General features: G+C 34.7%; 2 protein-coding genes across 2 annotated transcripts; both read left to right on the forward strand.

Annotated features, from left to right (window-relative positions):
* The first annotated feature begins 5,851 nt into the window (after nucleotides 1-5,851).
* Nucleotides 5,852-9,784, forward strand: LOC115970072 (NADH dehydrogenase [ubiquinone] 1 beta subcomplex subunit 8, mitochondrial). Its single transcript, XM_031089742.1, has 4 exons — nucleotides 5,852-6,058; nucleotides 6,216-6,302; nucleotides 6,750-6,845; nucleotides 9,500-9,784. Exons 1-4 carry the CDS (start codon nucleotides 5,921-5,923, stop codon nucleotides 9,554-9,556), a joined length of 378 nt encoding a protein of 125 aa, XP_030945602.1. The 5' UTR covers nucleotides 5,852-5,920; the 3' UTR covers nucleotides 9,557-9,784.
* A 6,442-nt stretch (nucleotides 9,785-16,226) lies between these two features.
* On the forward strand, nucleotides 16,227-17,035 carry LOC115971842 (14 kDa proline-rich protein DC2.15-like). Its single transcript, XM_031091917.1, has one exon. It carries the CDS (start codon nucleotides 16,295-16,297, stop codon nucleotides 16,772-16,774), a length of 480 nt encoding a protein of 159 aa, XP_030947777.1. The 5' UTR covers nucleotides 16,227-16,294; the 3' UTR covers nucleotides 16,775-17,035.
* Nucleotides 17,036-18,663: the final 1,628 nt, after the last annotated feature.

Raw genomic sequence — 18,663 nt, forward strand, 5'->3', positions numbered from 1 at the left:
GAATAATAACCAAACCCAAGGAATTAAAACAAACTCTTAGCACAAAAGAATAAAAAAGAAAGTAGTTACATGAAGGTTAAGCTGGATTGCATGAACGGAGATGGTTGAGGCTGCATAAAGAGGATGGTGGGAATGAGGACAAAGCTACACGACATGTCGTCGAAGAGGCAACGTCGAGCTCGAGTCCAGGGTGCTTTGCCTTGCTGCTTTGTAAGTCCTTTTTGGGTGATAATTTGATTTGTTTGTTAGTAGTAAGACTGATAATAGTTTTACAAGTCGGATAGTCGAATTTTGGTTCTTTTTGTATTCTTTTGTAAAACAAAGAGATAGAACATCTTCTTCTCCCCCCCCCCTCTTTTTTCTATCCATTGCTTCTCTAAAAGGTTCAATCTTGGATTCTAATATTTGATGTTATCAATGGGAATAAGGATATATGTGTTTGTGTGTGTTTATGTTTAAACTTGCTTCATTTCCCAGATCAAATTCAATGAATTGAAAAGGAAGCGTACTCATCCATCAGCTACTCTAGCAGATTAGTGCAATTCTATTAAGTCTCTAAACATGGTTCATTTGCTACAAACACACACACACACACACACACACACACATATAAAAACCTTCATTCTAACTACCAAAATTATACTTAGTTAGCAAGTTGAACTCTAGGCACGAAAAATGTCTCTTTCTTATTATAAAATCCCTTTTACTGTATAGTGTACAACCTACACTAATTAAAACACAATACAGTTGCTCTCAATTATCCATTTAGTAGCACTTCAAAATTCGAACAAACATCAAACTCATAATGCAAAGAAGACCTTTCGATAAAATATCTCATATGTTCTCTAACTCAAAGCTCTACTTTTGCATTAACAAAAATATGGAAATAGTTTACTATTTAACAACAAAAATTTTAATCTTCAAGTGAATGTGATTGCAAGAAATATGTATGCATCCATCTATGTAAGAGCTAACCATCATATAATCTTCAAACTAAGCTCAAGCCCTTACAAGCAATTACCAACTAAAAAGAAAAGAAAAGATAATTACAGCATAAATGCGAGTTAGATACAAACCTCTTGCATGAAAACAGAGGAAGGTCAGCACTCTCCCTTATGGCCTCTATTACAGTGGCCAAACCCTGCCTAATGAAGGAATAGTAGCCCCCCCCCCCCCCCCCCCCAACTGGCCCATGTTGCTAGCTTTTGCAAGTGTTCATGTTTTAACATGGATTTAGCATTCTTAGAGTTGGTGTTGGTTTTCTTTCTCCCAATAGCTTCTTCTCTCATTGAGATTGGATTGTGAAACGCCGGTAACACAATTGGTGTTTTATTAGTCCTTCCTCTATTGCCCTTGTTTTCTCTTATTTTGTGCTCTCTCTCAGGAATTTTATCAAGCACCTGGTGGAGTAGCTCATTAGGGGTAAAGCAAATCTACAAAGGTTTTGGTAACTGGGGTCTCCTTCTTAAACTAGATGGAAAAAAAAAAAAAGGCTTTATATGCTCCACACAATGGGGAAAGACTTCTCTGCACAAAACTAAACAAAATAGTATTGATCCTTCAAATTTAGTCAGAGATTAATTGATCCTTAAAATTTAAGGAACTATAATCAAATCTCTAAAATTATAAAATTGTTATAATGGGCAATTCCTCCATGAAACAGAATTAAGGTTTTGAGGGATGATGTTATATATAAAATCGTATAATAGTAGGAAAATGAATAATAACTAAACCCTAAGAATCAAAACAAACTCTTAGCGCAAAAGAATAAAAAAGAAAGTAGTTACATGAAGGTTAAACTAAATTGCACGAATGAAGATGGTTGAGGCTGCATAAAGAGGATGGTGGGTACAAGGACGAAGATACATGACGTGTTGTTGAAGAGGTAACGTCGAGCTCGAGTCCAAGGTGCTCAACCTCTGTTGCTCTATAAGTCCTTTTTGGATGATAATCTGATTTGTTTGTTAGTAGTAAGACCCATATTAGTTTTACAGGTCTGATGGTCGGATTCTGGGTCTCTTTATTTTCTTTTGTTTTGTTTTTGTTTTTGTTTTTTTTGTTTTTTTTTGTTTTTTTTTTTTTTTTTTTTCGGAGTAAATGGTTTCTTGGAGAATGCACTGCTTGGTGCTTCTTTGATGTATATTGTGGTTGAAATACTCTATACCTCCAACATATTTAATTATTTAGCATTACCATTAGCTTGTACACAAATAAACAAAAGCTTTATTACAACTCTCCCCAATTCACAAAGACATAGGCCATGCATTGAAAGGTTCTTTTGACAAAATCTCATAAGTATTTCAATGAATTTAAAGAGTTTGCATATATGCACCTCCATCCTCCATACACAAACAGAAAAGCATATTGTTCATTTGATGATTGAAACATGCAAATTAATACTAATGGAACTTATATATGAATCGAATCAGGTCAGTTTGGTCAAGCAATTACTTGGGCTCTAAAGAAATGTAGTCATTGGAGAGTCAGTTATTGCTAATGACTCTAACGCGCCTTACAAAAACTAACTTAAACATAATAAATTAATGTAAAAAGGGAGATAGAACATCTTCTTCTCCACCCTCTTTTCTTTATCTATTGCTTCTTTAAAAGGTTCCATCTTGGACTCTAATATTTGATACCATCAATGGGAATACACACACACGCATACATGCACACACACGCACGCATACACACACACACGCACATACATACAGAAACCTTCATTTTAACTACCAAAATTCTACATAGACAACAAGTTGAAATCTAGGCATGAAAAATGTCGATTTCTTATTATAGAATCCCTTTAATTGTACAGTGTATAATCTACACTAATTAAAACACAATACAGTTACTCTTAGTTATCTACTTAGTAACATTTCAAAATTCAAACAAACAACAAACTCGTAATGCAAAGAAGACATTTCCAGAAAATTTCTCATATGTTCTCTAACTCCAAGCTCTAGTTTTGCATTCAAAAAAATATGGAAACAATTTACTATTCAACAAGAAAAATTTTAATCTTCAGGTGAATGTGATTGCATGAAATATGTTTGTATCCATCTATGTAAGAGCTAACCATCAAATAATCTTCAAACTAAGCTCAAGCCCCTTACAAGCAATTACCAACTAAAAAAAATAAAATAACTACAACATAAATGTGAGTTAGATACAAACCTCTCGCATGAAAACAGAGAAGGGTCAGTAGACTCCCCCTTGGCCTCTGTTATAGTGGCCAAACACTGCCCAAAAAAAGGCACTTAATTAAGGAATAACAGGCCCCCCACTGGCCCATGTTGCTAGTTACTGCAAGTGTTCAAGTTTTAACATGAATTTAGCATTCTTAGAGTTGGTTTTGGTTTGCTTTCTCCTAGTAGCTTCTTCCCTCAATGAGATTGGATTGTGAAACCCAGGTGACACATTTGGTGTTTTGTTAGTTTTTCCTCTCTTACCCATGTTTTATTTTATTTTGTGCTCTCTCTTAGGAATTTTATCAAGCACTTGGTGGAGTAGCTTATTGGGGGTAAAGCAAGTCTACAAGGGTTTTGATAATTGAGGCCTCCTTAAACTAGATGCAAAAAAACAAGTTTTATATGCTCCACACAATGGAGAAAGACTTCTCTGCACAAAACAAAATAAAATAGTATTGATCCTTCAAGTTTAGTCATAGTTTAATTGATTTTTAAAATTTAAAGAACTACAATGAAATCTCTAAAATTATAAAATTATTATAATATGCAATTCCTCCATGAAATAGAATTAAGATTTTGAGGGATGATGTTATATATAAAATCATAAAATAGTAGGAAAAGGAATAATAACCAAACCCTAGGAATTAAAACCAACTCTTAGCATAAAAGATTAAAAAAGAAAGTAGTTACATGAAGGTTAAGCTTGATTGCACAAACAAAGATGGTTGAAGTTGCACAAGGAGGATGGTGGGTATGAGGACAAAGCTGCACAACGTGTCGTCGAAGAGGTAACTTCAAGCTCGAGTCTAGGGTGCTCTACCTTTGCTGCTTTGTAAGTCCTTTTTAGGTGATAATCTGATTTGTTTGTTAGTAGTAGGACCCATAATAGTTTTACAGGTTGGATAATCGGATTCTGGGCCTCTTTGTTTGTTTTTTGTTTGTTTGTTTGTTTTTTTTTTTTTTTTTTTTTTTTTTTTTTTTTTTTTTTTTTTTATCGGAGTAAATGGTTTTCTAGAGAACGCATTGCTTGGTGCTTCTTTGATGTATATTGTGGTTGAAATACTCCATACCTCCAACATATTTAATTAATTAGCTATACCATTAGCTTGTACAACAAATAAACAAAATCTCTATTACAACTCTCCCCAATGCACAAGGACGTAGGCCATGCATTGAAAGGTTCTTTGGCCAAAATCTCATAAGTATTTCAATGAATTTAAAGAGTTTGCATATATGCACCTCCATCCTCCATACACAACAGAAAAACATATTGTTCATTTGATGATTGAAACTTGCAAATTAAGAAACTTATATATGTTTGGAATCGAGTCAGTTTGGTCAGGCAGTTACTTGGGCTCTAAAGAAATGTAGTTACTGGAGATTCAGTTATTGCTGATGACTCTAACACCTCTTACAAAAACTAACTTATACATAATAAATTAATGTAAAACAAGGAGATAGAACATCTTCTTCTCCCCCTTCTTTTCTCTATCTATTGCTTCTTTAAAAGGTTCCATCTTGGACTCTAATATCTGATGTCATCAATGGGAATAAGGATATATGTGTTTGTGTATGTTTATGTTTAAACTTGTCTCATGTCCGGATCACATTCAATGAATTGAAAGGGGAAGCCTACCCATCCATCAGCTCCTCTAGCAAACCAGTGCAATTTTATTAAGTGTCTAAACATGGTTCACTTGCTATATCCCTGAGTTTGTTACTAAATTCTTTGGGCTTTCTCGACCCTTTTACTACACCTTAACCTCTCATTACCTTTTTTAGCTTATTGGCCATTAAGCCAACCTATTGTGTTTACCAATTCATTCCTTGGGCTTTCCCGGCTCATTTACTTTTTCTTTACCTCTTATTATTCCCATGAGTTTACTATTTCATTCCTTGGGCTTCCTCTGCCCATTTACTCATTCTTTACCTCTTTTTATTTTCATTGGATTGTTGGCTATCAATCCTGCTGCTTCAGCCTGCTGGGCTTGTTTCCTTGTTTCTTTACCATTTTGCCCCTCATTTCCTTCTCATCTTCTCTATTGTTGGGCCTCTTCTGCTGTTGGGCCCTTTGTCAAAAGTGGGCATCAACAACGCTCTTGTTAAAAATTAATATTATATTGGCATTTTAACTCTTGCATTAGGATGGAAGAAAAGAATCTCCTCTCTTTGACCTTGAACTCTAAATTAAAAGAATTAGTACATATTGTTTCACTGAAATTTTAACCTCTTTTTTAAGAGACAAACTCACTGCTAAACATGCACACACACACTTAATTACACTCTCTTACTAAACTTAAACACATTACTTAATCTAAATTACTACTACAAAATGGCCTACTAAAAATTTAGCCTAATTCCTTTATATTTTGTATTTTAGTGGATACTAATGGAATAAGTTTGTGAGAGAGTAGTATCTATAGCAGAATCGAAATTAAGATGGTTTTAAAGCCTTGTAGGTTGTAGCTTAATTAGATATTTAAGATTTAAATCTTTATTGAATATTTTTTAAAATTTATTTTTTGGACTGCCGTAAATTGAAGCGGGCCGGTTCACCTTGGACACGAGCCCAATACGGAGGAGAATGAAGATAGCTTCAGACGCTGTCGTTTAGACCGCTTTTCCTTTGATCACAATATATACAAATAGAAAAGAAAAGAAAAGCGAGTGTTTGGTGCTAGAGAGCAGAGAAAGAAGCAAATCAGGGGGAAAAGAACAAAAAAGAAAGGAAAATGGCAGGGAGATTGAGCAACGTAGCTTCTAGAATCATGGGCGGAAACGGCGTCGTATGCCGCTCCGTCGCCTCCTCTCTTCGCCTCCGCGCCGGTATGGGCCTCCCCGTCGGCAAACACATCGTCCCTGACAAACCGGTCAGTACCTCCGAAAATCACTAGATTTTCACTCTCTCACACACACTTCAATAATATATATATATTTTTTCCCCTTCCATTTACTTCAAAATAGTTTTGAAAAGCATTGGAAACGAAGCCCTAAAAACATGATACTGTGTGTGTGTTGATGTTTCAGCTTCCAGTGAATGACGAACTAGTTTGGGACAACGGGACCCCATTTCCCGAGCCTTGCATAGATCGCATTGCTGATACTGTTGGAAAGGTAACACTATTGTCTTGCCCAATTATCATATCCATTTCTTATTATCTATTTCAACATGGTTCAATTGTATTGTATTGTATTGGTCAATGCAGTCATAAGTTTTGCCCTTTTAGGATTTGGGTTAATTATTCGCAAAATCCATCCTATACTGTAAATTTTGAGCTGATTGGCAACAGATCAGTGGGCTAATTGGATAGTGGGATGCACTAATATGTCAGAATCAACTGATTAGTTTTCATTAAGCAACTATATCCACTCCAATCAGTCCATTAATTTTTGTTAATTTTAATGTTGATTTTGGATTGCGTGTTGGAAGCTGTGAAAAATCTTGAAAGTTTATAGCTTGGGGTGGGTATTGTAATTTGCAAATGACCCTATAGTTTAGGGTGGATAGCTACAATTAACCGTGACCGCATTTTGTTTTCGTTTTTGTGGTTTTGGAAACAGTATGAAGCATTGGCTTGGCTTTGTGGAGGTTTGAGCTGTTTCGCAGGTTTGGGACTGTTGGCTGTGTGGAACGATAAAGCTTCTAAGATACCATTTGTAAGTCAAGAAGCTTGGATTTGATCTTTCATTTTGTGTTTTGAATTTGCAGAATACAGTGATTTTCTATGATATTTTATAAGGTTATTATTTTATAATTTTGAACTTAGTTATGCTTTGCCATATCTTTATTGATCTCTTTTTGAATATCAAAAAAAGAGGAAGTGAGTTTGTTGCCTTGTGTAGTCATTGGATGAGTTTCTTGCCATTTTTGATGGTGTAAAGGGGTAGTAATCCTTTTGTGAGTAATGGAATAGGTTGGAGAATCCCAAAGAGGGGTGCAATCAGGTACGTGAGAAATATGCAAAAAGTGGTTTTAGATGCTATAAAAGATAGGTCTTTCCTCAATTACAATGATTTGAACAATTAGAAGGGTTCATGTAGCTGACCTGGATTAGCTGGGTCTAAGACTTCATTTACTTATTAGTTATTTATTGGAAAATAGGTTCGAACCCCACCTCTCCCTCCCCCAGTGTCTGTCTGTAATTTTTTTGGAAAATAGGTTCCAATTTGAAATGGTAGAAATTGGAAAAAAAATCTTAATTTAATGCTAATATTAACGTGAACATCCAAGAAAATTCAATAGTCTTTTAAGCACTCCTTTTTGTTAATGTTTGTGATAAATTAGAGCTCCTGCATAGAACCTTGAACAGAAATGTTATGTACTTGAAATATTTTTTAGATATCTTGGATTGTTATAGAATAGAAGAAAAGAAAACATGTGGCTGACCCTAACTAATATGTTGAGGATTCCCAAAATTTTGGGGTTAAGGCTTTGTTGTTGTTGTTGGATTGTTATCTTTAAATTTCATGCTCATGTGCTTAGTGTAGCAGTTTTTAACTTTGCTTTAATGTTCATATATTAACAGAGCTAAAAATATAGCAAAATTTGTGTTTGCTGTGACCCAAGTGAATCAATTTGGGACCAGATATTATGCATAACATATACTCTAAAATTATGGAACAGAATCAAGTCATCCACTTCTCTCCTTACTTATTGAACATAATGTACAAGTTGGTTTGATCTTTCTAAATGAAAAAAGGGTGATCAAGTACAATAATCTAATGTTATGAAGGTGATCTCCAACTCCTACACATTGACATGTGACACTTCAGGAAAAAGAAACGAATGAAGCTGGTCTTCGTAATTAGAACCTCTTGAAATGTGTCATCTTGGGCAAAAGAAAGGAATGAGTGGTTGGATTCAATAAACAATTCATTTTAAATTAAATTAATTAAAAAATTATTTTGAATTCCATTTTATTTTCTTCTTCTTCTTCCTCTCTCTCTCTCTCTGTGTGGGCCAAGAAATTACAAAACAATAGACAAGGTTGATGGCTAGGCGATTATGTGTCATGTGCCGTTGGATTTACGGTGGTGCTCTATTGGTTGATGGTGTTTATTTTATTTATTTATCATAATTATTTTTTTCACCTGATGGGATTGATTTGAAGAATTTTGACTTTGAAATTGTCTCATGCTTGGGTATTTTGGTTGGATTGTTGTGGTTGGTGAAGGAGGGCTTGGTAGGTGATCATTGAGGTTGCTTAATGAAGGATTAGAAGCCCAAGGTGGTAGTGACATTGAATGGCACAACTGGCAATTGTGCCTTTTGGGTGGCAATTTGGATGATTTGGGATGTTGACTGTGGCTTGGGGTGTCATGGGTGCTCGGTGTTGGTTGGATTGTGGTAGGTTTTTTTTTTTTTTTTTTGTAGGCATAGTCTGGTGGCAGAGATTTCTTATGGCTGGCTGATTTGATGGAATTCCATGGCAGGGCTCTTGTGGTGGACGAGTCTTGGGCATGATGGTTTTGGACATGGTGTTTGTGGGTTTGATTGGTGAGACAATAGAGTGTGGCTAAAATTGGTGTGGTGGTGGTGGTGTTGCTGTGGGTGTGATTATTCAGCGATGTGCTGCTGTGGGGGTGTAATTTGGTTAGTTTTGTGTGGTGTTCGGTGTGGGAGGATCTGGCCAGGGGAGAAAGTGCTCAAGTGAATGGAGGAAGCCGGTTGTGTGGTGGTGAATGGTGATGAGCTTAATGGGCTGTCAGTGGGGTGAGAGAAAGGTGGCTGTTTGGCAACTAGTTGGCCATAGAGGGTTGTGGTTGTTGGTAGTTTTAAAATTGGGCCATGGTGGCACTAGACGGAGGAAGACGAAGAAAGGAAGAAAAATTTTTAAGCAATTTTTTAAAATTATATTTGAATTTAAAAAGACATTTTTATTGAAATGCTGTCATGTGCACAGAGTGCGATAGTGTTCTGCCAATAATCAATGGAATGATAACAAAAGGGTCAATTTTCTCAAAGTTTAGGGGTTTATAATTTCACATTGGAAGGATAGGAGGTTAGTTTGATTTTGACCTAGAAGTTCAGCGTGTGTTTTTGCATTTTTCCAGATAAAAAGAGAAAAAAGCCTAATTTCAAGTGCATCACTAGATCCAACACCAATTATCTTGCTAAAACTAGTTCAACGTGAAGGGAGTGTACTTCGTCTTTGAAGTAGTCTGGTGTCAGCGTTTGGTCGTCTTAAATCTTGTCTGTATATTCCATTCTATTTGACATTGTATATGTTTTACTCATTTCCTGATGTTTTTGTAGATCATTTAATGCTTTCTGATGCTGAATTGTGACATTTCCCTTTTCTATTGAGCAGGCGCCAAAAGTCTATCCATACGACAACCTACGAGTGGAGCTTGGCGGTGAACCATAGTTGGGTCCACGGGCAACTAATTGAACAGTTATTGTTGTTCCAGTTGTGCGTACTTTTTGTTTATTTGTATGGTTTTGGAGTTTGATTGGTTGAAATAATGCACCATGTTTATGTGTCGGCAAAACAAACATCTTCAGACAACTGGCAAAGTTTTCTTTTCTTCGTTATTATGTTGATTCTCATGACAAGATGCATAAATTCCATGTTTTATTTGTGTTTGTTGCATAATGTAATGATTGCAATACCGTAGTGTAGGGTACCATGTATTAAGGAAATGAAAATGATGGAAAAAGTAAAGGGCAAATTACAACTTATCCACTGTGGTTTGGCCTGAATTTAAGTTGTCTACTTTTGGTTTGAAATTTGATACTTCACTCACTTGAACTTTGCTCTATTAGGATTTCATAACCCACTTCTTTATTTGTAGTTAGAAAAACACATTTTAATTTGAAAATATAATATTAAACGAATCAAAAGGATATGGTTTGGAATTTTACAAAAAAATGGATGAACATTAGCCTTTTAATTTGTAACGTTCACATACATTACACCATCTCCCCAAGAAACCCATAAAGCAAACCCCCAAGAAACCCATAAAGCAAACCCAGAATTCATATAGAAAGAAAAAAAATAAATTTGAGAAACAAGTTTATAGAATAACCACATTCTACTTCGTCATCTTTGTACTCATTTTTAACAATAAACTCATTGCAAAAGCAAAACACAACCCAACTCAAAAATTTTATCTCTATTCTCTTAATCCAAGATGACCAATTCCTAAACCAAACCCAAATTTCTTTCATATAAAACAGAAAGAAACAATGAAAACCCATATTCATGTAGGAAAAAAGAACCAACCAGACTTCATATTGAAAGGAAAAAGATAAAGCAAGAAAAAGAAACACCTTGATATTAAATATGGAAAAGAATTGAGAAGAAAGAGCAAAATTGTCCTAGTATTAGAAGGTTACTATGGCCGCTCAATTCCAAAGAGAAATCGACCATGACCACATACATCATGGGCTTTTAATGCACTCAAGCTTCTTTCTCTACCTTTGAAATTTCAAAATGTTCATAACTCTAGCTTTTTAATCTATCTTATTTTATGTTTTTGAATTAAAATGTGTTTTCTAACAATAAATGGGGAGGTGGGTTACAGAAGCCCAACAGAGTTTAGCTTAGGTGGGCAAAATGCCAAATTTCAAATCACAGGTAGAGAACTTAAATTCGGCCCAAACCACAGGTGGGTAAATTGTAATTTAACCAAAAGTAAAATACTTAAATGCACAACTGGATAAAATGAAAGACCTATATTTGTTCTAAAGATTTACATGGTGTGGCATGAATCAAGAGCAGCTGGTATGCTTTGGTCTCCACACATGGTCACCAATTCTATCGTTGAGGTGTTTTTATTTTTGATACCATGATGGTTAGTTAAAATTAGTTATTTTCTGATGATATATGCTTACCTGCATACTTAGCCTTTAATGTACTTCGAATGTTTCATTCAAAACTCAGCAAAATTGTGAGAAGCATTTCTAATTATGTTGTGATTGTTTATTTTATTTTATTATTTTATTGTTAATAATAGGGTTTGACTTATCTTCAATTTTTTTATTTTTTTAATTGGACATATCATTTTGTTTTAAATATACAATGACAAGTAGCAATGAGTTTTAATCTCAACATTTTATTTAGTTAGCGGATGACCTGACAGTCTCTCATTAAAACAAAAGAAGATTCTAATTAAAAAGTACTGAAAGTAAATCAAACACTTAATAATAAAGCGGCAATGGTTTTTGCTCTCAGAATGGTTTATGCTCTGAAAATGGTTAATGATCCTCGGAGCTGATACAAATCGTGTTAATTTGGAACCTTAGAATGCAGAGAAAAGAACACGTTTGATTGACTAATGAAATGAAAGAGGATCTATTTCAAGCTGGAAGCCATTAATATAGAATTAAACAAAAATTGTCTTCTTGTAAACACATGCACAAACGCACAGACAGAGTACTTGAAACTTGAAAGAGATGGGACGAAACCAGAAACGGCAACAGTGCCATTGGTGAAAACTATAGCGACAAGAGATTGTTCGTTGCTTGGAAGGGAGGCTTTGGTTCCTAGATTTGTTTCAAATTGTTGTAATTGGTAGATATGAATGCTGCAAATTCTTGCAAGCCAAAAGTGTCAAACTCCACCGTTATGTCAACTTAAGCTCTTGCTTTAATTGATTTTCCTTTTCATTTAAAAAAAAAAAAAAAGCCCAAACAAACAAACAAACTACTTCAGCGTTAGTTTATTTTCTGTTCTGCCCTTCATTACTTCATTTACCGACTGATTACCTCCATGTTCCTTCATTCACACTAATGCTCCGGAATGAGACCTTGATAAGGAAGGTCACAATGCAGCATTCAATGTCAAATCTAACTATGCTAGACCTTGACAATTGATTAACACCACCACGGATAGGTTTGTCATATTATATTGTAGTTACTAGCAAGTGTGTGGATATTAATCCATATTGAGCCTCCCATAGCTAGAATTGAAAATTGAGGTCAAAGTTATCGGTGTCACAGGATCATGTCTGAACTATGTGTAACATCAGTGCCCAAATCATCTCATTGGTGCATGAATAGTAGTGTGTCGACATAACAATAATTGGTAGTGTGTCGACATAAGAACAATATAATAACAATAGAATTAGTCATATTTGTTATATTTAGAGCTTTGTAATTCAATTAATTAGAATTTTTTGGTATTTCTTGTAAAGACATTTAGAGTTTAAATTTCCATCTCCCAACTATCAAATTATGAAAGAGTGATGTATTAATCTTGATGGTTTCACACCTTTTTTTTACCCTCATTGGATTAGGAGATTATGCCTACCAATTATTTGTCTTGATATTTGATGTGGTTCCATCTCGATGAAATGAAACCAAATATATGTTTAAACCTTTATGTTTCACTGCTTTTTTTAGCATCACATAGCTTGTTCTTATCCCTAATCTGTGCATTTAGTCCTGAAAAGAGGCGAAAACCTACTCATTTTTGTTGTTGTTTATTTTGGTTCTCGTTTTCTGAAGCATTTCACTTTTTGCTATTCTTTTATCTTGTTTTCGCTATTACCTTCTTCCACCTTCAGTTTCAATCAATCACACATGTTTTCACATGGGTTTGCCGTTTTCTCTGAAAATTTTGAAAATATAAAATTGAATAGCCCTCTATACTAGATCACTAAGATTCTTTGCATCAATTGGGTTGCTGTAAATCCAAGTGTAAATGACTCCAGCTTGGCATGACTCAGTAAGTTCCCAGTGAACTATGGCTTTCTTATTCTTCTTCCTTTTTTTTTTTGTGTGACTGCATCCAGTGTCAATGAAGCATAAGAAAGCTACTACTTCATAGTTAATCTTGAGCATGTACAGAGTACCATGACATGTGCTTCCCTGGCCAATTACAGCACACAACAAAGTGGGTTCCTACATTCCCATTTCTGCAAACTCATCAGTCATCAGTCACCATCCAATTTCCATTTTCACTACTTAGCTAAGTGACAATAACAGCACCAGGGGCTCACATGCTTAATGATTTGGACGCATCTAGCTAGCATTCTGAATTGTAGTCAATATAACCGGTTTTGAGTGAGCAACGTTTTTTGTTTTTTGAGAAGCGAGTGAACCGCTAATAACCAGTATCCATAATCACATGATAGATCGAGATCGAGGACCTAAATTTAGCCATAATTATCTTATAGGTTTGCAGTTTTTTTATACATGTGTATCGTTCGTGACTCCCTAGCTGCCAAATATCTCAACAAGTAAATTTTTTTGTGAGTTGATATCGACAAGTAATTGAAACATGCTTAGCATATACTATATATGTTGGGAGTTTAGACCCATATTGATTCTTTCTTCGAGAAAAGCTGAATTGATTTTTTTTTTTTTTTTTTTGGTTTTTTTTTGGGGGAAGGAAAAGCTGAATTGATTAATTAACCAATTATGTATAATTGATTTTTTTTTTTTTGAAAACATTATGTATAATTGAATTAAATTATGGTTAATTTCACTACATAAATAAACATAAATAGTATAACTAAAAGTAAAGTGTAGAAAATAAATAACAAATCAAAATATTTATGATATGAAAAATAAATGGCCAGCAACAACCAATGTAAAAAGCACACCAAATTAAGGTTTATCTACCAATAAAAATCAATTGACCCTAATTTGTAATGCTATCTCCAATATTGATTTGCTCACATGATCACACGCAACTCTAACCTGATTGGATTCTTTTACTTTGAATTCCACCACATGAACTCCCTATTCTTGACTTTAAGGACCATCTTGAGGTTTGCACATCAATTGCACTGTGATTATATCGTGGCTTTAGGTTCTTCATCAATTTTTTAGGAACTGATATTAATATTTTTAGTATCTTTGGTTTAATGGTGAATTGATGAACTTTGGTATAGAAACCCAGTGTACACAAACAACTCTCTCTTCACTTTGTTTAGGTCAACTTTAATCAACCCTTATATACTCTAAGAAATAGGGCTTGAATTCCCAATTAGAAGTTGACTTGTAGGCTTAATAAAAATAATGTTTGACGCATCTCAATCGATCAAGACTTAATTGAGGTGGCTATCGCTAGCTTATCTCTATTGATCAAGGTAGCTATTGCTAGGACAAAAACATCATTTCTCTTCAGCTATTCTTTTGTCTTCAATCTTGATCTTAAAACGCACATCTTCAATAAACAAGACTTGAGCTTTATTTATTTATTTTATTTTTAACATGATTTTTAGAACAAATTCGTTAGTTAGCATGCTTATGAAACATATTTGTAAACTAGCATCTTTAATCTTTTAGACTTGAGATTGCTTATCAAACTCGAGCCTTTAAGGCTCGAGTTCTATACCAAAAACTCCGTTGGTGGAAAACCCCAACACCACAACCAACTAAGGTAAGAGAGAAAGTCCAAGGTATGAGAGAAAGAAAAGAGTCAGCCAAAAACAAACCCAATGTTAGCCAAAAACTTAGCCGGTGGAAAGCCCCAACACCATAGCCATCATTGCTGCTCGCCACCACTTCGATGCCGAGATCGAAACCATAAAAAAAGGTCCGCTGCTTCATAACTGTGGGGTTGTGTTTTGATTTGGGTTTGGAAAAATGGGTATTTTCTTATTTTTGGGTTTAGATACTTGAGAATTGGGTTTGGATGTTTGAGAAAGGAGAAGAAGAGATTTGGAGAAAGAAGAAAGAAGGAAGAAGAAAGCTGGAGAAAGAAGAAAGAAAAGAAAGAAGGAAGAAGAAAGCTAAGGAAAAAAGAAGAGGAACTAAGACTCAAGTTCCTTTAAGCAACTCGAGAACACATACTCGAGACGCTACTTTGCAAAATAGTTTGCAATACTTGTTAACTCACGATATTGTTAGTAATTTTATGTTAAATGGCAAAAAACCCCCACAAGACTTATAGTTTGAGTTACAATTTGACACCGTTGCAAATACACTAAACTAAGGACCTAATAATGTATATGTCTAGCTAATTTGTTGCTTCCCTTACGAATGAGACTAATTGATGGCTTCTCTAGGGTTAGAGTTTCCCCTGAAAAAGAATACTATTGAATCATGTGATGTCGCGGTAGCTTAAAGAGAGCACACACAATACTCTTTTGATGGAACAGAAACTAAACTATTAGCTTTTGGTAATAAATCTCAAATCTATGAGAGATTTTCCCTGAATCTACGAGGAGATAAACTGGTATTCACCAGGAAAGAATTTGAAAAAATTCTGTGTTTATTGTTAATAGTATAATTTGCCTCTGATGGCTACAAAACATATAAATATTGAGAAAAAGTCTAAAACCCTAATTCATACTAATTACGCGATTAGGTGACAAAATACCAAAATTTACCAAAAATAGAAAAATTGAATTAAATACAGAATCATAAACTACTGACCTTAAGGGTCGTCCTAAAACAACCGGGACTTTATTCTGATTTTTGAGCAAAAAGTTATCAAGGAAACAAAAATTACTATAAATGACAAAATTGCAGTTTTTGGGGCCTAAATGAAGGAATTTGCCATTTTCAGGAGGTATCTTGTAGCAAAGTAATGACTATTGGTCAAAAGGCCATTTCTCTTTAGCCTGCCAAATTTCATGCGATTCCAACTCTGAGGCCCATAATTTTTACTAGTGTTTTTTTGCCTTGCGCAATGATTTCAAGTGCGCATGAGAGTCCAAGAAGGTTATAGCGGTTTGTTCTGCTGTTCTACATCATCATGTGTATAGAATCTAATTTGATATGGTTTAGTCAATTATTTTGTTTTTCATATTCATCATAAGAGAACAAAGTACCAAATGCCAAAGATCGAGAAAACAGGAAACTATTAGCTATCAAATTTCAAATGTGATCTTCATCATTTAGTTAAAGTACAAAATATTATTTTTCACCCATTGACACTATTTTCTTTGTTAGAGAGTGAATTGACAACTACGAATTGCAGCACCAGAGGCCGACGCATCAAAAGTTTATCCCTCATCCTACACTGCCTGGTTGCGCTGAGCCCACATGTGGTTTTCATTCTAATTTCTTTAGGCCATGATAAAGAGAAAAAAAGAAAAGGAAATAAAGCCACGAGCTCCCCCTATAAAACCCCTAGCTCACTTCATCAATTTCATCATTCACATTTCCTCTATACACCTTCCCTTGTTGGTGTACGTCTTTGTGAAATATGGCTTCTAAGGCTCTAGCTTCCGCTGCCCTCCTCCTCTCCCTCAACCTCCTTTTCTTCACCATGGTCAGCTCTAATTGTGTCCCTTGCTCATCACCCCCATCAAAGGGTCATAAACACCAACCCCCCCACAAGAACCCACCATCAACTAAGCCCACTCCGCCCAAGAATCCACCATCAACTAAGCCCACTCCCCCCAAGAATCCACCATCAACTAAGCCCACTTGTCCCAAGGACGCCCTTAAGTTGGGTGTGTGTGCTGGCTTGTTGAATGACTTGATACACCTTGTTGTTGGTACTCCTCCTAACACCCCTTGCTGCAGCCTCATTGGGGGTCTTGTTGATCTTGAAGCCGCTGTTTGCCTTTGCACTGCCATCAAAGCTAATGTCCTGGGGATCAACCTAAACGTTCCTTTGTCATTGAGCTTGCTGCTAAACTTCTGTGGAAAGAAGGTCCCCTCTGGCTTCCAGTGCGCATAAACTTACACTAGATCTTACCATCGTCCTATCCTATAGCTGTTTTCCTATTTCACTTTTCCGCTGGTGTGTTTGGAAATTTGCTTGTTTATTGGCGCACGCTATAAACATTTATCAATAATTTCCTTTTGGTGTTTTCGTTGTTTTGATCGATGGAATAAGGTCCCTCACCTTCTTCTGCTTTAGTAGAAATTGGGGCAATAAAGCTTTAAAATAAACTCAGATATTGTTTCAAAATGAAATGAATTTTTGTTCATTGTGTTACCTACTTGCTCTCTTTATATAGCTAATGATTACTTCTGATTAAATAAAAAGTAAATTATTCTTTGGAGGAGATTATGAGCAATTCTTGCATTTGCTTTAATTTTGGTACTACGGAAAGCAAGATCAATTAATGGTCACCGAGGGAGTGTCACCACTTCTGTGTTCCATCCAATCAAGAAAAGAGGAAGAAAATTTGTTGTTCCCCCATGATGGAAGAGAGAAGCATTTATACATTTACATATTTTTCATCATAAACATTTGTTTCAGCTAGCTAGCCGCTTCCCAACAGCTATCAATGAAAAAGTACTTTATTGATAGGATTGTTTAGACCTCAATGATTGATTTAGCAGAATTCAACCAACTTTATTAAGTTAACCAATTATGATGTTCAATGGAATTCCAGTTAACTAGCCACAGTAAACAAATCACAAAAATAAAGTAATGCATAGTAGAGTAAATAACACCAGTTATTTGTTGATGAAGTGAAATTAATTAATGGACTAATCTAAAGGGAAAAAAAAAAAAAATACTTTGAGGGTTACCACCAACCCAAAGAAAATTTCATTATTAGAATTGAAGTTTTACAATAAAAATAAACAAACCCTTATTTCTAATTGCTAATTATAGTAAAACTTATAGATGTGAACACACACTACTCTAGAGTAAATAACACCAGTGATTTGTTGATGAAGTGAAAAACCAATGGACTAATCCAAAAGAAAAAAAAAATACTTTGATGGTTACCACCAACCCTAAAGAAAATTCCATTATTAGAATTGAAGTTTTACAATTAAAATAAACGAACCTTTATTTCCAATAATTGCTGATTATAGTAGAACTTATAGATGTGAACACATACTACTCTAATCCACTTGGACTCTTCTAATTTGAAGTTCTTGACACGAATCTTATCTGTGATTTCAAGAACTACCTTGAAAAATTCTTCTCTGCTATAAGTATGTAACGGATTGGAGTTGTTGTTGCTTTAGCCTAGATCACTCACGCGAACAACCAATTTTTAAATTCACTTGATTATCTCATGATAGTGGTGAATCTAAAAGTTTAGGGTTTCTTTTGATGTCTCCAAAAATCTTTTTTTAGTTGACACTTACAGTGGCGGCTCTAGGAATTTTTTTTAAAGTGGTCATCAAGAAATTTAAATTATACAAAATCTAATAAAGCGATAACCTGAATATTTGCTACAATTGCGAGTCAAGTCACTAAGGAGAGCAAAATTGTTGTGATTGCAAAGCCAAAAAGAGTATAACTATCGTCACTATCAAAGAGAACTCACAACCACAATATTTTTCTTAGTACTATTTTTTAAGGAAAAATGAAATTAGAAATTATTTTATTGAATAGGTTGAATGATCTATGAATTTAAATGATTAGCAATTTTTATCTTTTTGTTTTATAATAGGCTTTTTGTTGAACAATTTGTTCACTTGTTGTTGTTTGGTCTTGTCTTATTTTTGTTTGGTTTATGTTTGTTGTTATTTGGGCTAATATTTATTATTGTTATTTAATTTTTTTAATTTATAAAAAGGATTAAGAATATGTTTTTTTTTGGGGGGGGGGGAGAATTAATTTTGGAGTAATGCTACGTCCACAAAATTTTTACAATAAAT

This window comes from Quercus lobata, chromosome 12 (genome assembly GCF_001633185.2).
Source record: "Quercus lobata isolate SW786 chromosome 12, ValleyOak3.0 Primary Assembly, whole genome shotgun sequence".
Classification (NCBI taxonomy): Eukaryota; Viridiplantae; Streptophyta; class Magnoliopsida; order Fagales; family Fagaceae; genus Quercus; species Quercus lobata.